Below are 18,240 nucleotides of genomic sequence, written 5' to 3' on the forward strand. Positions count from 1 at the left end.
TTTCCAGGCAGCGCGCGCCTCCTGCCGGCGCGCGGGGAACACGCAGCCCGCGACGCTCCCGGGAGCCCCCAGGACGTCCTGGCTTGAGGTCCAGTCTTCCCACTTTTATCTCACCAAGTAGGCAAGCGGCTGTGAAAGTACAAAATAACTTTCTGTTGCGGACTAACGTCACCAACCTCCTGTTTCCGTCTTTAACGGTCCTTTACAACAGCTAAAAAAAAGAGGAATCGGTTGCGAAAAACACAGTTATTTCCCCCGGTAGCAATTGTCTTCGCTGCTGAGGCTTATGTTAGTATAACAACGCCAGGAGAATGCTGTTTGTGTAGTGGTTACCGCACTAGTCATGAGCACTACATTTAAAAATAGTTTCGTTTTCTCTAAGCGAAATATCCTCGAAGACATGGCCTTGGTCTGAACTTCCTCTCAAGTCTCATACCTGAGTGCTGTTTAAGGGACAGTAGTCCATGTGACAAATGGCTCATCGATGATGTGGAATTAGACGCATAGACAAAGTTATTTGGGGAGGGTTGTCTTGCTTTCCTTCCCTGGTTTTAGTTTTTTTCACTTACATATTTTGATGAGCAACTTACAGCTTGGAAATTACATGTTCAATTGACCCACTACTAACCATCTATAGCTGTGACCATAATGTGAAGAGGTGTTAAAGACAAAATTATTCAATGATACTTGAAGCACCGAACGAAGACTATTGAGGACTGTCTCAATTGGCATAGGGAACACTGCAACTGGGTCTTGCAGTGGGGAAGAGGGACTGGGCTCAACTCTGAACACAGCACGGGGAAGAGGGAATTGGTAGCCAACCAGAAGCATAGAGTTCAGCGGATGGAAAATTACTAAGAGGAAACATCAGAGGTAAGGGGCATTTGGTGAAAGTGACCTAACAGGACTCATCCTGAAGACAGAACATCACCTGGGGGATGGTGGAGGGTGAGGAAACATTAGATATGGAGGAAAGGGGAGTTCTTCACTGAAACTGGATTTTTACAAAGAAGTGCACAGATGGACCTAGCAGAAGATTCAGAAGCCATACTAAAGTTTGGCCAAGCAAATGATCTTTGCCACAGGCACAGTTCCTTTTCTGCTCTCCCACTGCCCGTTCCAGATTTGCACACCTTTGGTACCACTATCTATTTCTGTAGTGCTTATTCACTCTCCCACATGCCCCTATTCCTATAACCCTCAGTAGATGAAATCCAAGGAATATGAAAGGAACAATTATGATAAGGGTAGCATCTGAATCAGTGGATGGATTATTCAATAAATTGTGTTATTACTGATTAGCTGCACTATGGGCAGAGAGAATCAGAACTCTATCTCACACTAATTGTGAAAACAAATTCGCAAAGTAATAAACCACAAAAGAACTAGCAGAAGAGGGCTCTCTCTCTCTTTTTTTTTTAATAAATTGATCTCAAAATGGGAGGAACTTTCTAAGAAGCAAAACAGCAAAGGAAACAACCATAAAGGAAAAGATTGGTAGACTTGGCTACATAAATACTTTTTACATAAATATTTAAATTTTATTAAACACATAAGCAATATGAAAAGGCAAGTTGATGACCAAAAAATAAAAATTAGCTAAGGACACAAATAGGGAATTTCACCCAAAAAAAAGAAATACAAATTACCAGTAAATACATGAAAAAAGTTCAATCTCACTAGTAAACAAATCAAATTAAGAAATTAATATGTAAATATTTTAAAAGTATAAGAACATCCAGCTAAAAGAGCTGAGAAGGAGGCATTCTTAGTAGGTAGGGATAGTGGGAATATACACTTTAATAAAGTAATCTGCATCAAAAATGTTTAAAAATCTTATTTTTGTAGATTTGGTATAATCCACTTTTAGATTTAAGTACGTAATTAAATACACATATAAAAATTAGTATAAGCTGGGGGAAGTGGTACATGCCTGCAGTCCCAGATACTCAGGAGGCTGAGGCAGGAGGATTTCTTCAGCCCAGGAGTTCAAGGGGGCAGTGCTCTATGATCGCACCTGTGAATAGCCACTGCCCTCTGGCCTGGGCAACATAGTGAGACCCCATCTCTTAAAAGAAATTTAGTGTACAAAACTATTCATGAAGGTATTATTTAGAGTAGCAAAAACATCTAAAACAACCTAAATGGCCAACAAGTAGGAATTAAATAACCTACGATACAGCTTTATAATAGGATCCTGTGCAGCCCTTCATTTATATTCTGATTGAAGTCTTTATGGAAAGGCAACTGATGATGCAATAAGTATATATAGTATGTGGCTTTTCTTTTTTTTTTCTAACATACATCTTTTATTGACTCAGAGGAATGGATACACTTTTGTTGTTTGTTTGTATTTTTTTTTTTGAAATGGAGTCTTGTTCTGTCGCCCAGGCTGGAGTGCAGTGAAGCAATCTTGGCTCACTGCAACATCCGTCTCCTGGGTTCAAGCAATTCTCCTGCCTCTACCTCCCAAGTAGCTGGGATTACAGGCACACACCACCATGCCTGGCTAATTTTTGTACTTTTTTTAGTAGAGATGGGGTTTCACCATGTTGGCCAGGCTGGTCTTGAACTCCTGACCTTGTGATCTGCCTGCCTTGGCCTCCCAAAGTGCTGGGATTACAAGTCACCACACCAGGCCTGTAATTTTTTTTAAGAGACAAGATCTCACTATGTTACACAGGCTGGCCTCAAACTCCCAGATGTAAGAATTAAAGAAGAGGAAAGAAACAGGAAAGGTGACTTAGAACTCAAGGACGGGTCGGGTTCATTGTAGAGAAAACAAACCTGAGAGGGGCTTCTGGCCAGTTAGGTTAGAGGCACACTCTCTTACGGACTAAGAGTTTTTAAGGATTTAGGGTAGGAGAGTTTATCAGAGGCTTGGACTACTTCTGTGTCTGCTGTGCTTATCTGGGAGGGAGAGTTGTGTTCTGTTTCCATACATCCTTTTGCAGCTGCAAGCATATCCCTGAGTATGCTTTTACCTTCCCTATCTTAGTGCCTCTGAAGGGAAAGGAATGTACTTATTAAGGCCCACTGTTTTACTGGGGTCCATTGTATGAGGGTGAAGTTTGGCAGTTACCCAAGAGACTTTTCTCTCACCTCCCTTTGTGCCTGAGCTGTCTTATCTGTGTTTTATTGTCTCCTCTTTCTGGCTGCTTATAGTTAGAAGAGAAATGATTTCCTTGAAATGCCTGAGGCTAGGAAGGGAGCTGGAACTCAAAGTGGCGGTGTTTGTCCAAGATGACGGTGCTCCTGCTCTGTCACCAGACTCAAGCAATCCTGCCACCTCAGCCTCCAGACTAACTGGGACTGCAGGCTCATAACCACTGTGCCTGCCTTGTTTTCTTTGTAGTATGCATTCCTGGTTATGTGCATAGAGAAAAAGGTTGAAAAATACATCCCAACATGTTTAAAATAGTTATCTTTAGGTGGTTAAATTAAGAATGATTTTCTTTGCACATTTCTGTGTAAAAATTCTACATTGAAGTGTATCATTTTTGAAAAGAAGTTATGATTTTGTAAAAGATACATATAATTTTAAAGGTTTTCTTGTAAAAGCATTCAAGATATAAGTACATCTTCCTAAGTATGACACATAAATGCTTTTTGTGATGCAACTCCTGTTCATTTCCCTAGGTTCTTGCTGCAACTAAAATCAGACCTCTACATGCTGGCCATGTTGAATTAATTTCAATTTCCTGAACTGAGCCTATTCTTTCTCCTCCATACCTTTGCATCGCAGTTCCCCAGGCCTGCAGTCGCCTGTAGCATGCATGACAGCTGATGACAGATGTGTCAGCAATCAGAACAGGGCCTCATTACCTTGGCTTCTAAGTACGGTATTGTGACAGCTTGGGAGAATCATTGGCTGGGGTTACATGCTCATGTCAGAGTTCCATTGGAGAGCTGAGAAGCAAACAAGCTTAGCAACTTTGCAGATGAGTTCATTTTTCCTATGTATTGAAAGGAAATGCAGAAACTGAAAAGATTCCCAAATCCAAGATACGCATTACTAGAGCCTTAAAGTCTGTTTAGGCCAGACTCAGTGGCTCATGCCTGTAATCCCAGTACTTTAGCAGGCCGAGACAGGAGGATCTGTGGAGTCCAGGAGTTCAAGACCAGCTTGGACAACATAGTGAGATCCCCATTCTTACAAAAAAAAAAAAAAAACAGAAAAAAATTAGCTGGGCATGGTGGGGCACATCTGTAGTCCTAGATACTCAAGCAGCTGAGGCAGGAGAATTGTTTGAGCCTAGGAGTTTGAGTTTGCAGCAAGTCATGATCATGCCACTGTACTCCAGCCTGGGTGACAGAGCAAGACTCTGTATCTAATAAAACAAAAGTCTGTTAAAATTTAGAAAAGGAAGGAAGGGCAGGAAGAAGAGAAGGAGGAAGGGAAAAAACTTACCCTAGATTTTTAAATAAAACCTAAGATACCTTAAATGGAGCTGGGAGTGGGGATCCAGGGAAAAGGCAGGATTGAACCTCTGTGAAATTTGCCCATTCATTCTTTCCCACTCTAATCTCACCTTCATCCTGTATTTTTTAATTTGTGTGCTCTTTTGTGGGTAGTGATTTACATTATTTGGCTGTTCATTAAGTTAAATTCAATAAATGCTTATTTAGTAGCTATTATATGGAAATTATTATGCTAGGAAACTCATTCATTTGGTTGATAAATATGTGCCAGGCTAAATGTTAGGTGCTAGGTACTGGAAATATGGAAACAGAATATGTTTTCTGCCTGCAAGTAGCCCGTGGACTGGTGGGTGAATTAGCATGATGTACAAATAATTATACCTCAGTGTGCTAAGTGCAATAACAGAAGTGTAAGGAACAATTGTGTTAAAGATTGGGAGCATTTAACTTACTTTCAGAATTCAGGAAAGGCTTTTATAAAGATATGTTTAAAATAAGATTTTGTTCACTAGTATAGTGGTGAGTAAAAAAATAATAATAGGCCGGGCACAGTGGCTCACGCCTGTAATCCTAGCACTTCGGGAGGCCAAGGCAGGTGGATCACCTCAGGTAGGAGTTCGAGACCAGCTTGGCCAACATAGTGAAACCCCGTCTCTACTACAAATACAAAAAACTTACCCGGATGTGGTGGTGGGCACCTGTAATCCCAGCTACTCTGGAGGCTGAGGTAGGAGAATCACTAGAACCCTGGGGGCAGAGGTTGCAGTGAGCCGAGATCCCACCACTGCATTCCAGCCTGGGTGACAGAGTGAGATTCTGTCTCAAATAAATAAATAAATAATAAAATAAGGTTTTAGGACTATGTGGACAATCACCAAGGGAGCAAAGTGGAGATGTGGATGGAAGTGTGGGCATTTCATACAAGGAAGAAAGAATTATATGTGTTTTTATGTGGTGTGCATTTTTGTAAAACAGCAGAACATGTTTAGGGAATTTCAAGGAGTGTGGTATAGAAAAATGCTTATTTATAGTTACTCATCCCGGCACTAGGAACATTTTAGATATTTAATAAATTGCAACTGTATTAAAGGTATTTAAAAATTGTTAAAGGTGTTTGTCTGAAAAAAATAGTTGCTACAATCATAAAAACCAAAGCACTTACAAGATTGACTATTGAGTGGCTCACTGCTGAAGCTGGTGAAGGTTATGTGAGGGTTCACTATATTCTCTACTCTTCTATATCTTTGAAACTTTTAATAATATAAAGTTTCAAAGAAAGTATTCACCAAAATTGTGTGTTTAAAATATGAGATCTGTAATACTGGGTTCCTGCTCCTAAAACCGTATAATCCAGTTGGCGATGCCAGAGAAGCAAATGAAAAAGCATATGAAAAAGTGTCCAAATCATGAAAGGAAGAAAGGAGAGGTCCCTATGGACTCTTGCAATTCATAAAATTTGTATGAGAAGTGTAAACCTTAAAAAGGTAGGGTAAGGATTAAATAGCAGGAAAGAAATTGCTTTGGGAAAGGTAAAGAATGAGGAAACAGCTAGACTAGTGGTTCTCAATTGGGGGCAATTTTGCCCCCCAGGGACATTTGGGACTATCTGGAGATACTTTATGTTGTCATAAATGGATTGGGGAAATGCTGCTGGCATCTCGGGGTAGAGGACAGGGATGCCTCTAAACATCCTACAATGCACAGGTCAGCATCCCACAACAAAGAATAATCTAGCCTAAAAGGTCAAGAGTGCGGCCATTTCTGAGGTAGATGCACAGACTATATTTGGCAGGTGGGTTATTCCTGAAGTCTACAGCTTCAAGAGCTTCATAACCCTTTTCAAATGTAGGCTAAGTTGAGAGTCTGGTCTGGGGAAAGGGTCCACAGCTTTTATCTGATTCTTAAAAAGATCCGTGGCCAAAAGAGGCTGAAGAACCAGGAAAACCAAGGGGTCAGGGCCCTTGGCTGAAACAGGGGATTATTTCACTCAGAAAATTATCAAGACGTGAGGCTGGGTCTGTTTGCCGGAGCCAGATTATAGTAAATCTTGACAACCAGGCAGAGATAGTTGGACATCAACCTGAGGTCTCTGTGGAGGCATGGAAGACCTACTAGGAAGATAGTGGCAGGACAAAAACTGTGTCACAATATGAGTTGTCTTGAAGTGACTTCTCTACTTCAAGTGCCCAAGTTCCCTTCAATCACACTGCAAAACTTAGTATTCTTACGGAGTGGACTAAACTGTATTCAATCAGTCACCAATCCGTATTAATTTTTTTCTCAAAAATATATTTTAGTTTTTCTTTCCTCTCTTATCAGGGTCAACACCCTATTCTAGGCCCAGCTCATCTTAATCTTGGACAACTGCAAAACCTTCCTCTTAGTGAGTCCTTGGCTTATTCATCTTTGCACACTGAGCACTGCATATACTTCCTAGCATGTGGCAGGCATTCAGTAAAGTACACTCTCAAGTGAAGGTGGGAGGAGAAGGTTGTAGATTCCCCCCAAGTTACAGTTAGGACAAATTATAGAGTGATTTCTCATTAGTCCCATTATGGGGAGCATGCCTCATCCACGTTCTTAATGAGGCCCCAGTAAGTCTGTAGACTGTTTGGGGATGAGGGTGGGGCGTGGGTGTGAAGCAGAAGTGGTGCTTCCCAGCAAGGGTTGGGATAAATCCAGCAAGCTGAGTTCCCCCGGGACTGTGTCCACCACCTACTCCTCAGCCGCAGGAAGGTAATCACGGATAATCAGCCTGAGAAAGAGGATATGAGAGTTTGTTTGATGTCTCCAAACCTGTTATTTGCCGACTCCAAACTCATTTCTTACCAGACTATCCTCAGGCTAAATTTCCTTAAATACCAAGTTTCTATTATCACTCTTCACATTTAAACTCTCAATAAGTCCCAACTCTAAATCTAAATTGTGCAGCTGATTTTTCTTGGCCGGGCGCGGTGGCTCATGCCTGTAATCACAGCACTTTGGGAGGCCAAGGAGGGCGGATCACGAGGTCAGGAGATGGAGACCATCCTGGCTAACATGGTGAAACCCCGTCTCTACTACAAAAAAAAAAAAAAAAAAATTTAGCCGGGCGTGGTGGCGGGCGCCTATAGTCCCAGCTACTCGGGAGGCTGAGGCAGGACAATGGCTTGAACCCGGGAGGCGGAGCTGGCAGTGAGCCAAGATCGCGCCACTGCACTCCAGCCTGGGCGACAGAGCTAGACTACGTCTCAAAATAAATAAATAAATAAATAAATAAATAAATAAATAAATAAATCTACTCTTCAATGTGGTCAATAAGTAAACACATGAGAGGATAGGAGAAATCACTAAAAAAAAATCCCCGCTGAATCCAACAATCTCTGAAGCCTTTAACACCTAACAACCTCAAAGAGAGTATTTCAGCCCCTCAAAGCGATGGACCCCAGACCATTCCCCAGTTACTCAAAAGATGCAGCCTCTCCTCAGGTGTAGCCCGCTCTAAGGCCGCCTCGGCGGTACCACCCACTCCTGACGGGGCGGGGAGTTCTCTCCAACCCCACCCCTTCCAAGAAGGCAGCCCTGGGATTGGCCATGACGCGTACCAGAGCTGCCCAGTCGTGGAAGAGCAGATGTTTTGGCGTCTGTTTGCTGCAGGAGGAACATGGCGGATCGGCTCACGCAGCTTCAAGACGCTGTGAATTCGGTGAGGAATTTCATTCGATTAGCCTCTGTCTTTCTCTTTCCTGAGGTAAAGCAAGGGAGAAAAGGGGCACAAGAGGCAAAAACTTGGAAGTGGAAAGCGGACTGAGAAACAGGGCTTCGGCGTAAAGCGCTCTCTCGGGAGGCGCCACCGCGAACTCGGAGGTTTGAGGCCGGCTGCCGGGCGGTGCTTGAGGGTGCGGGAGGGAGCAGCCTCTTTCGCTTGAGGAGACCGGGAAGATTGCTCTTGTCCGGGTGAGGCCGCCAAGACTTGTTGGCTGCGCGGTCCTGTCGTATTCCCTGAGGACAGTTTTATTTTCTTGTCAGCGGTGCTTACGGGATCTCTTGGGGGTTGGGAGGAGAAGCAAGAGCTCTTTTCTTTCCTCATCCGTTTGAATCCATCAAGGGAGATCTCTTGCTGTGAATGACTGGGTTTTTGTAATGAAATGTCAGCCCAGAGTATTCCTTCACCAGCGCTTTCAGGTTGGTGCGGAGCGATGCTGAGGTGAGAGATTTTCTTTCATCTTAGCTCCTTCCTGTGGGCCCAGAGTCTCCTTCCATCTCTTGTCTCTTGGCCACCCCTCAGAATGCATCAGTTTGGGGACATCTTTATGATAGGAAGTCTTCTGATTCTCGTATGTCTTTCCGTTTATTTGAGTCTTTCTTTTTTCTTTCTTTCTTTTTTTTTTACTTTGGAGACAGTGTCTGTCGCCCAGGCTGGAGTACAGTGGTGCGATCTCGGCTCACGGCACCCTCCGCCTCCCGGGTTCGGGCGATTCTCCTGCCTCAGCCAAACAAGTAGCTGGGATTACAGGCACCGTCCACCACGCCCGGCTGATATTTGTATTTTTAGTAGAGACGGGGTTTCACCATGTTGCCCAGGCTGGTCTCGAACTCCCGGCCTCAAGCGATTCTCCCGCCTCGGCCTCCCAGAGTGCTGGGATTGATTACAGGTGTGAGCCACCGTGCCCGGCTTACAAGTCTTTTTTAACGTCTCCCCCAAATTCTGCTCTCTATTAAAGGCCAAGTCTTGTAAGTAGCTCCCCAACTTTGTTCCTTCTGGTTATTTTTCCTCCACGCTATGCCTGAGTGGAAAGTAGAAGCAAAGCCAGAGGATGCGCATACGGTCATGGGCCCTTAATGAAGGGGTTATGTTCTGAGAAATGCATGGTTTCGGCGATAACTTTTTTTTTTTAATAAGTAGAAGTACAATGTAAAATAACGATAAAACAGTAAATACATAAACCAGTAACAAAGTCATTTAGTATCATTATCAAGTATCATGGACGGTACTTAATTGTGTGTGCTATACTTTCATACACTGGCAGTGCGGTAGGTTGCTTTACAGCAGCGTCACCACAAGCACTAAGTGACGCATTGCGCTACAGCGTTAGGACCGCTATGATGTCACTAGACAATAAGAATTTTTCAGCTTTGTTATAACCATAGGGGACCGACATAATATATGCATCCGGTTGACCAAGACATCAGTGGGTATTCCCATGCGGCAATGGGTGTACTTGTTACCATTACCAGTTACATAGTTTTCTGTTAAATAGTTTTCCATTGATAGTTATGTTTCTCATTATCTGATTGTGATTTAACGTCCTAGATAAGGGGCTAGAGAGAAAACATGCTGAGAGGAAAACCTAAGTACCTGTTTTTTTTGCCAGTTTTTTTTCCTCACTGTAAGCTAATAACTTGGCATTTTTCTTAATCCATCAGGCTTTGTACACTTGAAGAGTGTGAATCTACTTGTGATAAACTGATCTACCCTGGGTGAATAATATTAGTTTTTAAGGCTGAGAGGACCAGCCTCTAAATGTTGAATTCACCAAGATAAATTCTGCCCTGCAGGGACTTGCCTGAGCTGCCCGTCAGCCTTCCTCAGGGAACTACTCCTTTGAGGTTTTACAAAATCAAATTGTAATGATGCTGCTGGATAGAAATTTTATTTTAGGGAAAGGTTTGCATATTCATACATGTCTTGTAACTAGAAGGATAGTAAGGACAGAGTGAATATGGCCTTAACTCCAGGTTAGGCATGTTGATAATTGGATTTTGGAGAAAAGCCTTTAGGATAACTAGTATGAGTGCCTACTGTGTATAAGCACTATCATGTTTGCAAAAAGATACTCCTTAAGGAGATTAAAAAAATGTCATACTCAGGAGACATTTAAGTGATGGAAAAACAGTATGTGGTTAGGGAGTTATAATGAATTGAGTATTTTCAGCTTCAGGTTCTGAAGTAAATTGGAATATGGAGTGATGTGAACCGAAATAGGGGGAATCTTCTTAGCATTTATCCTAATCAGATTTGTATAACTTTTAACATTTGTTCTACCCTCTGAAAACTGTGAGTGCAGAAGCTATGTCTCATTCACTATGTCTCTATAGTGTTTAAATGTAGTACTTGTCATAGTTATTTTCCGTAAAGTTTTGTTGACTAAATGGATCTTAAAAGTTTTTGAAGGATGGAACAGATAGACACTGTGTTGAATATTTTGTGTGTTTCGTCTTCCTCACAACAATGCTATAATAGGAGAATGTATCCAATTTAAAAATGAAAAATGCTACCTGGGTTAATAGAGCTAGGATCTAGGTTTGTATAGCGTCTGAGCACTTATTGCTCCATTACTATTAGCAAAACCTGGGCAAAGCCATTTAGTCATAAGTGACTTTATGACTAGTTAGGTAAATATGAAGGAGTAGTGGAAAACGAGTCAGTAGAGTTGACTTAGATTATTGAAAGCTTCAAAACAGCCTGAGTTGGAGATTTACCTTGAAGACAGTGGTGGAGTAAGCTCAAATGTTTTTATCAGGGTAAAATAAATAACCTGGTGAACTGGCAAACAACAAGAAGGCTATTGTAATAATTCTGGTGTGAGATAATTGGTTGAACTAAGCAACAATAATGATAGAAGGAAAAGAGGAAGATTTGTGGTATTAGCAGAATTTGAAGATCAAAGGAAAGTAAGAATCTGAAGTTAGACTGGTTGACTAGGAGACTTTCAATACAAATTAAATATTAAACAGAGGAAACAGTTGCCTTTGAGTTCTGTCATTGAAACAATAGCAGAGAAACCCAAAGGAAATGCTTATTAGAAATAGGAGGTTTGAGAGGTCAAGAGTAGGTGAGAGAAATTGGTGGGGAAGATAGGTGTATTTAATTTGGAGATGGTAAGGAATTGATATTCTCCATCTTTAAAAGTACTTACGGAGTACTTTTAGAGTACAAGAGTTTAAAAACTGAGTCTTGAACAGATACATTTCCGATTACTCAAGGTGCTTTTCTGAGCAGCCTTTTCCCCACTATTTTTTTACACTTATAACTACTCCAGTCTCAGAAAAGGAATCATATACTTTGTGCATGAGTAATAAATTTTTATTAAACGTGATGCCATACTTAGATATTTACAAGTCAGATTTGCTCTTTTCCATCACTGTCCCCAAAAAGTCTTTACTTGTGGCTTACAATAAGTATTGGCCAGTGTTCTCATCATTTTACTATCACAAGAAAAGAAAGATTGTTTTGTATTTCAACTGTTCCAACTAGATTTATATCAAATTTAACTTCACCTAGATTGATACCAAACTTAGTTTCTTTGCAGAATTAAAACATGTAATCAACGTTAATAATAACTGGCTTATTTGATCAACAATTACTCCTTTTGTTTTATTCCCTTGTTCAGAGATTATCATTACAGAAACTTATTGTTGTTGCTGTTACCAATAAAGTCCTTAAAACTGATAAGTCCTTTCTAATCTCGACATGTTTCCTCTGGCCTAAGCTTGCAGATCAATTTTGTAATGCCATTGGAGTATTGCAGCAATGTGGTCCTCCTGCCTCTTTCAGTAATATTCAGACAGCAATTAACAAAGACCAGCCTGCTAACCCTACAGAAGGTAAACAGATTTTCTTAGCTTCTCTTATTTTGACTCTCACTTTTTTGTTATCCTTTAAAATTAGATTTCTTGAAAAATTCAGCTTATTTTGTTTCTAAAAATATTGTTACTTGAGGATATTGCAAGTTTTGTTTGTTGTAAAAAACTTAGTCAATTCACCTAACATCTCATAATTCTGGTTCATGTCAGATAATAGATTGTTACTCCTTTAGAGGAGAATTTGTATTAGTTTAGCTGAGTGAGGGACCTTAACAAGGAAGGCATCCCATTTATAAATTTCTTTATTCAAGTGACCACTATATTGTCATGATAAATGAAATGACATACATTATGCTTAATTCCCAATTTGAGCTAAATGTATAACAGGATTGGTGTATATTTAATCATTAGACTCATTAGAATCTATTTTTTTTTTTTTTTGAGATGGAGTTTCGCTCTGTCACCCGGGCTGGAGTGCAGTGATGCAGTCTTGGCTCACTGCAACTTTCTCCTCCCAGGTTCAAGGGATTCTCCTGCCTCAGCCTCCTGAGTAGCTGGGATTACAGGCACATGCCACCACGCCTGGCTAATTTTTATATTTTTAGTAGAGATGGGATTTCACCATGTTGGTCAGGCTGGTCTCAAACTCCTGACCTTGTGATCTGCCCGCCTTGGCCTCCCAAAGTTCCAGGATTACAGGTGTGAGCCACCACGCCTGGCCGAATCATTAGAATCTTAGCACAGAAAAAGCTATATGAAGTTTCTGGTTTCATGAACTTAAAATTTGTTTCTGAAAACTTGAGGTTTTCTAATACCCTAATCTAGCAGTGTCTTTATCTCTAGAGTATGCCCAGCTTTTTGCAGCACTGATTGCACGAACAGCAAAAGACATTGATGTTTTGATAGATTCCTTACCCAGTGAAGAATCTACAGCTGCTTTACAGGTAAGCCTCTATTCCTTTGAGAATTTTACCAGTAATAGAGAATTTTGAATTAAAGGAGGTAGATTTAATACCTTTTGTCTGTGTCCATTTGTGCTGCTATAACAACATACCTGAGACAGTAATTTATAAAGAACAAAAATTTATTTTCTCACAGTTCTGGAGTCTGGGAAGTCCAAGATCAAGGCATTTATTACTCATTGTGCATGAGTAATGAATTTTTATTAAACGTGGTACCATGTTTAGGACCATGTTGAGGATCTTCTTCCTGTTTCCTCACATGGCCGAAGGCAGAAGGGCAAAAGAGCAAGAGCTCCCTCTTCAACTTCAAGCCATATTTTAAGGGTACTAATTCCATCTATGAGAGCTCTGCCTTCATGACTTAATATCCTCCTAAAGGCCCCTCCCCCTCTTAATACCATCACATTGGGGATTAGATTTTAATGTATGAATTTTGGAGGGGACACATTCAAATCATAGCACATTTTGTTATAATATTCAATTTTCCCTGATAAGAAAACCTCTTATTTTCCTCAATTTTGTCTCTTTTCCTAGTGAAGAATGAGAGGAGGGTGGCATTCTAGATGTGGAGTAGAATAATGGTGTCCAAACGTAGTGTGGAAGGGAGTTACTTACAGATGTCTAGAGATCTCTAATTGAAAAGTCTTTCTTTTTAATAATTCACCTGGGGAAAATTCTTAAAAGTTATCTGGTTTTTAGAATTTTTTTACTGAAAAATATATCACAATGATTGCAAAGTCATCCAGATTTAAAAATAAGTATATCTGCGACAGCTTCTCTCCTTCTAAACTCTAAAGATTTTAAAATTTGTATTTTACAAAGGCTGCTAGCTTATATAAGCTAGAAGAAGAAAACCATGAAGCTGCTACATGTCTGGAGGATGTTGTTTATCGAGGAGACATGCTTCTGGAAAAGATACAAAGCGCACTTGCTGATATTGCACAGTCACAACTGAAGACAAGAAGTGGTACCCATAGCCAGTCTCTTCCAGATTCCTAGCACCAGTGGATACTATGTGGCTGAGAAAAAAACTATTTGAGTGCCATTAATAATTCTGCATCAGACTTAGATACAAGCCTTATCAACAATTACAGAAACATTAAACACTATGATACGTTACCTTTTTAGCTATTTTTAATAGTCTTCTATTTTCACTCTTGATAAATAAGCTTATAAAATCATGACTGAACCAGCTTTAAACCATCATACTCATTTTTTAACTGAGTGAAATTACTAAGGCAGGGTAATGCATTAATGAACATAATATAAGGAAACATATGTAAAATTCTATTATGACTTCGTTTATGCCTTTATTTTGTTGTATTGGCCAGTACTTTTGCAAATCAAAACATCTCTCAAGCCAGAGAAGAAGATAGTAAGAACAGACATAAGGAACATTTTAGTTTAGGCTAGTGTTCTGCCTCTTAGAGGTGGCATTGTGTAAATCTGAGCTTTGAACAAGAAAGTTTTAGAAATTGTATTGCTTTTAAGAAATAGAGTTAGTGTGGCTGGATAAGAAAGTCACATTTATGCAAATGTTTCTTCTTCCATAACCTCATACCTGTTCTAGTTCATCTCCATGTTTATTTTACCAAGAAATTTCTCTGTCAAGAGAATTTCCTTGCTGTTGTGAAAAAATTTTTCTACATCCTGAACTATTTTTCCTATTTCTTTTCACCTTGCTTTTTTTCATCCTTCTCCTTAATTTGCTTGTCATCACAAGTATGTTTTTTGAATCAATTCTTTCTCATTCTCTTCATTTATCTGAAGGTTCTGTCTTTTATCCTTATTAACCTCTCAACTTTTATCGCTGTATTCTAGTCAGACCAGAACATAACTTCCACTACATCAGTTACTTGGCACCATTTCACCTCAGTTTATTATTGCCAAATAATACTTTGTGTCAGCATTTTCAACTATGGTTACTCATCCAACCCTTGGATCTCTTTGAGTCTACTGATTATCTCCACTGGAAAGGTGGAATTGAAATGTGGTCCACATTTTAACTGGCCATCTCCTGGGGCTGTATTTTTCAGAATATCCTGAGCTACATTTGCTGCAGTCTGTTGCTATTCAGAGTTTTAAGTTTCAGGAGAAAACAAAAACAGTAGAACACTCTGCCTGTTATTTTTGTCGTAATCAAACTTGTCCACAGTTCTTGAAAAGTACTATGTTTCAAATTTCAGGAACACCAGCATTAGCTGTAAAAGTTGCAGCAATTTATTGGCTAGCGATAGAAATTTTTTGAACTTTTAACTATGTGTATTTTCATTGATGTTTATTAAAAACACTTTGCTATCACAGACATTTGGCATAAATCTGTACTCTTCATTATAGTTTTGGGGGGAGAGAAGATTTGATCAGAAAACTTTTTCAAAGTACCTAAGTGTTATAAAGGAGTCAAAAAGGGCCGGGCGTGGTGGCTCAAGCCTGTAATCCCAGCACTTTGGGAGGCCGAGACGGGCGGATCACAAGGTCAGGAGGTCGAGACCATCCTGGCTAACATGGTGAAACTCCGTCTCTACTAAAAAATGCAAAAAAAACTAGCCGGGCGAGGTGGTGGGCGCCTGTAGTCCCAGCTACTTGGGAGGCTGAGGCAAGAGAATGGCGTGAACCCAGAAGGCAGCGGAGCTTGCAGTCAGCTGAGATCTGGCCACTGCACTCCAGCCCAGGCGACACAGCAAGACTCCGTCTCTAAAAAAAAAGGAGTCAAAAAGGTACAAATAAAAAGAAAAGGTCAAGACATTTTTCAAATGAAGGAGAACTAACAGGATTTATCACTAGTAAACTTGCTCTAAAAGAATTGTCAAGGGAAGTTTTTTTCTAAAAAAATTCTAAATAAAAAAGCTTCTAAAAAGATTTCCCTTCTTTCTAGAAGGGAAATTATAGCAGAAGGAAACCTAGAATGGCGAGAATAAAGAAGGCACAATGTATAGGGTAAATATAACAGACTTCTCTTGAGTTTTTAAAAATTACATTTGTTAATTAAAAGAAAAAAATTAACAGTTTTATGTGATTCTCTGTAGAGCATACATAGTTTTGTTTTTTTAGGTTGAAGTCTCTGTCACCCAAGCTGAAGTGCAGTGCTGTGATCATGACTCACTGCAGCTTCAACCTAGGTTCAGGTGATTCACCCACTTCAGCCTCTTCAGTAACTGGGACTACAGGCATGTACTACCACGTCCAGCTAATTTTTTTTTTTCTTTCTTTTTTTTTTTAGAGATGGGGTCTCACTCTGTTGCCCAGGCTAATGTCAAACTCTTGACCTCAAGATACTGATACTAGACAGTAGACTGTAAGAAATTAAGTATTTGTATCATCCCTAGAGCAACACAGATTTTCCCCTAAAAACCTACACAGATTATTTTCAAAAGCATCAGTATATTAAGGTGGAATACTAAAAAAGATTTAGGTAACCCAGGAACAAGAAACATAATAAAACAATAGTAAACCTAAATTATATTTTATTTCATTAATACAGCAATAATTAAATGTCAATGATCTAAGCTGATTTAAATCTAAAAACTGGATAAGAAGCTGTGGCTTGTAATTAAAGATAGAAATTTATTCACTACACCTTCAGTTTGCTTTTTTCATATGTAAATTAATGAAAGTTTAATATCCTGCTTCTCTATTTCAGTTCTAGGCACCACTGTCAGTTAACCCTAAAGATTTCTGTGGGTGAAACCATTTCGATTACCATTTTGCTCTGCTGCCGGATATGGTAACCAAACTCTTTGTTTCTGGATGTTAAATCTTTCCGCTTGTGCTTTAACTACATCCTAACTCCCATCATCTCCATTGAATTTAAGGAGCCAATTTCTTTTTTTGAGATGGAGTTTCACTGTTGTTGCCCAGGCTAGAGTGCAATGGCACAATCTTGGCTCACTGCAACCTCCGCTTCCTGGGTGCAAGCGATTCTCCTGCCTCAGCCTCCCGAATAGCTGGAATTACAGGCATGCACCACCACGCCTGGCTAATTTTGTATTTTTAGTAGAGACAGGGTTTCTCCATATTTATCAGGCTGGTCTGTAACTCCCGACCTCAGGTAATCCACCCGCCTCCGCCTCCCAGAGTGCTGGGATTACAGCCATGAGCCACTGCCCCTGGCCCGAAGCCAATTTCAATGGGAGTGTCCTTTGTCACTCCTGACCTGTGATAATAGCCATTAGAGCTTTTCAAGAATAGTACCCCCTGCCAGTGATTTTTTTTAAAGCCTTAATGAAGAGAGTGTTCTCTGGATCCTTCCAGAGAAGATAGGATGTGAATGAATAAGTTATGTATCATTTCACCCCTCGATACCATTCCTTGATACCATTCCCTGTATACCAAGGAAGGATATTCTGGCATTTCACTTTGATTTAATATAAGTAAATCCTGTGTCTAGGCGTTAGTTAAACCAAGTGACTACAAGTGATAAGTAACTTTTACCATAGACTGTCAATTACCTTGGCAATGGAAACATTATTGCCTTTTGATCCAGTCAGATCAGAGAACGAATTCCAGATTTCCATCCCTAAGATTCTGTGTCTCCCCTACCACTTCTGGTAGCAAAACGTGTCAATGTGAGGTAGACTTAATGCAATGTAGCCATGAAAAAAAATGCTCCTACAAACATTACAGGAATAAGAAATTTGATCAAGGAATTGGCATTTACACAAAATATGGGAAGAGTTAGGGAGGTGAAAGAATGAAAAAAGGAGAATAAAAAAAAATTCACTAACCACATCACTCTGAAGCCATTATTGCTAAACAAGGTTATTGTAGTGCCAGTTAAGTCCAGGTCACCCAAGACGTACACACCCCTTGGCCCCACTTGGAAAACTGCGTGATACGACTATTGGATTAGAGGGTTCTCAAAGCCAAAATGGATTTACCGGCAATGACCTTACTGCCTGGTACCCAGCTTCGAGAGGACCAAAAACGATGGTTGTGTCTTGCATTCCCTGGTCCCTCTTTCTTCTTTTACCCATATCTAAGTTGTTAAAAGGAGAAAAATCCTTAGGTTTAAGCCATATTCTCTCTATTCTTGAAGGACCACAGACTCTATACTCCTGCTGAAATTTTCTGGAAGCCTTTGGGAAAGGAACGAAAAGCTTCATGGTTTCTTAATACAGGTGCCTAAATTACTATCATAACTGGTCCAGTAAGGAGAAGGGGCACCTGAATTCAACTTGGGGGCTGGGCAAGGTAACCAGTGAGGTGGGGAGATGAATATTACTTGGTAGCTAAGACCCTTTGGGTTGACTTGATGCATTGTGATCATGGCTTCTACTTCAGATGTGTTGCT

General features: G+C 40.3%; 1 protein-coding gene and 1 long non-coding RNA gene across 2 annotated transcripts in view; both read left to right on the forward strand.

Annotated features, from left to right (window-relative positions):
* The first annotated feature begins 8,013 nt into the window (after nucleotides 1-8,013).
* Nucleotides 8,014-15,251, forward strand: MED21 (mediator complex subunit 21). Its single transcript, XM_023209027.1, has 4 exons — nucleotides 8,014-8,107; nucleotides 11,895-12,009; nucleotides 12,832-12,932; nucleotides 13,773-15,251. The coding sequence occupies exons 1-4, from the start codon at nucleotides 8,066-8,068 to the stop codon at nucleotides 13,947-13,949; spliced, it is 435 nt and encodes a 144-aa protein (XP_023064795.1). The 5' UTR covers nucleotides 8,014-8,065; the 3' UTR covers nucleotides 13,950-15,251.
* Nucleotides 15,252-15,584: 333 nt separating this feature from the next.
* Nucleotides 15,585-18,240, forward strand: part of LOC111540612 — a 28,408-nt gene continuing 25,752 nt past the window's right edge. The window contains exon 1 of the long non-coding RNA XR_002731036.1: nucleotides 15,585-16,674. This is a non-coding gene — a long non-coding RNA (uncharacterized LOC111540612). The remainder of the gene's footprint in view (nucleotides 16,675-18,240) is intronic.

The sequence above is a fragment of the Piliocolobus tephrosceles genome, chromosome 10 (genome assembly GCF_002776525.5).
Source record: "Piliocolobus tephrosceles isolate RC106 chromosome 10, ASM277652v3, whole genome shotgun sequence".
Taxonomy (NCBI): domain Eukaryota; kingdom Metazoa; phylum Chordata; class Mammalia; order Primates; family Cercopithecidae; genus Piliocolobus; species Piliocolobus tephrosceles.

What these genes read in the sequence shown, in the direction of transcription:
- MED21 (XM_023209027.1), top strand. Translation starts at nt 8,066, where the DNA reads ATGGCGGATCGGCTCACGCAGCTTCAAGACGCTGTGAATTCG. An exon ending in TTCAAGACGCTGTGAATTCG is followed by an intron (nt 8,108 to 11,894) that starts GTGAGGAATTTC and finishes CTCTGGCCTAAG; the next exon opens with CTTGCAGATCAATTTTGTAA. An exon ending in GCCTGCTAACCCTACAGAAG is followed by an intron (nt 12,010 to 12,831) that starts GTAAACAGATTT and finishes CTTTATCTCTAG; the next exon opens with AGTATGCCCAGCTTTTTGCA.